The sequence below is a fragment of the Palaemon carinicauda genome, chromosome 4 (genome assembly GCF_036898095.1).
Source record: "Palaemon carinicauda isolate YSFRI2023 chromosome 4, ASM3689809v2, whole genome shotgun sequence".
Classification (NCBI taxonomy): Eukaryota; Metazoa; Arthropoda; class Malacostraca; order Decapoda; family Palaemonidae; genus Palaemon; species Palaemon carinicauda.
The window spans coordinates 62,816,716-62,819,215 of NC_090728.1; the positions used below are offsets into that span (position 1 = coordinate 62,816,716).

Below are 2,500 nucleotides of genomic sequence, written 5' to 3' on the forward strand. Positions count from 1 at the left end.
TCAGTGTCTAAAAATCCACGCCAATTAATACATGTTAAGGTCAAAGGTCAAGGTCAAGGTCAAGCAAAAGTTCGAGAAATAAGCTTCCATGGCGGAGGTCTGCGCTCTATTGATTGCACCTCTAGTTATTATTATCATTATTATTGTTATTATGATTATTATCATCATTATTATTATCATAATTGTTATTATTATTATTGTTATTATCATTATTATCATTATTATTATTATTATTATTACTTACTTACTTACTTACTTACTCACTCACTCACAGAGACATAATATATGAAAGGAATTATTATCATCAACATTATCATAATCATCATCATTATTATTATCATTATTATTATTATTATTATTATTATTATTATAACTATTATTATCCTAGTAGAGACATAACACACGAAAAGAACATTTTCGCGAATGCAAACACGCCCCAGGGTTTTCCCCGCATATCTCAAACAGACAGACAATCGCAATTGGCGCAGTTCGATACCCATCTATTAATTTCCTGTGTCGTAACACCCAACGATATTCCAGACGAATATTTTTTTTTTTTTTTCGTCGTCTCTTTCTTTGCCTATTTCCACCTCCATCAACGCTTTACCGGCATCGCAGACGAGCCTGGGTTTTCCTCCGAAGGTAAACAGGAGGAGGAGCAGGAAGAGAAGGAGGAGGAGGAGGAGGGGAAAGAGAAGAATGAGGAAGAAAAGAAGGCGGAGAATGAGGAGGAGGAAGAAGAGAAAGAGGAGCAGGAGGAGAATAAGGAGGAGGAGGAAGAGAAAGAGGAGCAGGAGGAAGTAGTGAAGGAGGAGAATGAGGAGGAGGAGGAGGAAGAGAAAGAGGAGCAGGAGGAAGTAGAGAAGAAGGAGAATGAGGAGGAGGAGGAAGAGAAAGAGGAGAATGAGAAAGAAGAGAAGGACGAGAATGAGAAGGAGGAGGAAGAGAAAGAGGAGCAGGAGGGAGAAGAGAAAGAGGAGAATGAGGAGCAGCAGGGGAAAGAGAAAAATGAGGAAGAAAAGACGGAGAATGAGAAGGAGGAGGAAGAGAAAGAGGAGAATGAGGAAGAAGAGAAGGAGTAGAATAAGGAGGAGGAGGAAGAGAAAGAGGATAATGAAGAAGAAGAGAAGGAGGTGAATGAGGAGGAGGAGGAAGAGAAAGATGAGAATGAGGAAGGAGAGAAGGAGAAAGAGGAGTAGGATGAGAAGCAGAAGACACAAATGCCTCATATAAAATGTAAGAACTAAAAGGAGGGGGAAGATGAAAATGAAGGAGGGTAAGGATAAGGATAAGGATAAAGATGAGGAGAGAAAGAAGGATAAGGAGAAAGATAAGAAGAAGGAGAAGGAGATTAGAGAAAGATACGGAAAAGGATAAGGAGAAGAAGAGGATAAGGAGAAAGATAATGAGAAGGAGAAGAAGATTGGAGAAAGATAAGGAGAAGGATAAGGAGAAGAAGAGGGATAAGGAGAAAGATAAGGAGAAGGAGAAGGAGATTAGAGAAAGATAAGGAGAAGGACAAGGAGAAGAAGAGGGATAAGGAGAAAGATAAGGAGAAGGAGAAGGAGATTGGAGAAAGAGAAAGAGAAGGAGAAAGAGAAGGAGATTGGAGAAAGATAAGGAGAAGGATAAGGATAAGGAGAGGTAGAAAGATAAGTAGAAGGAGAAGAAGAAAGAGAAAGAGAAAGAGAAAGAGAAGGCAAAGACAAGGACAAGGACAAGGACAAGAAGACAAAAACACCACACATGAAAAGAAAGAACCATGAAGTCTCTAAAGAAAGACGAGGAACTGGAGAGGCAAATAAGACCCCCCTAAACCCCCCCCCAGCCCCCCCCCCCCCCCCCAACCCCGACCCCCCAGCCTCAAGAGTGCCATGTTTACCCCCTGCGTTGCCTGTTTGCCTTCGTACATGTTTGATCGTTCATGGCGAATTGCGATAGGGCTTGGATAGGTGTGTGTCCTCGTGGAGAGGAGACCAAGTGGAAGGAGGGAAGGATTTTTTGCGAGGGGGGGATTGCTTCAAAGGAGACGTTTCGAAGGATATTTTTGCAATGGGGGGAGGGAGGGAGGGATACTGATATCGGGGTGATAAAGGATATCACTAAGTTCTTGTTTCTATCTTTTGTTTCATTATTATTAGTATTATTATTATTGGCTTGTATGTATATATATATATATATATATATATATATATATATATATATATATATATATATATATATATATATATATATATATATATATATATATATATATACACACACACACACATATATATATATATATATATATATATATATATATATACACACACATATATATATATATATATATATATATATATATATATATATATATATATATATATATGCATGTATATATAGATATATATATATATGCATGTATATATAGATATATATATATATATGCATGTATATATATATATATATATATATATATATATATATATATATATATATATATATATACATTCCTACA

At 36.8% G+C, this 2,500-nt stretch overlaps 1 protein-coding gene across 1 annotated transcript in view; it reads left to right on the top strand.

The window, feature by feature from the left end:
* The window catches only part of LOC137639457 (DNA ligase 1-like), a 60,708-nt gene extending 59,626 nt beyond the window's left edge, over window positions 1-1,082 (top strand). The window contains exon 6 of the mRNA XM_068371730.1: window positions 619-1,082. Coding sequence (XP_068227831.1) covers window positions 619-1,082 — 464 coding nt within the window. The remainder of the gene's footprint in view (window positions 1-618) is intronic.
* Window positions 1,083-2,500: the final 1,418 nt, after the last annotated feature.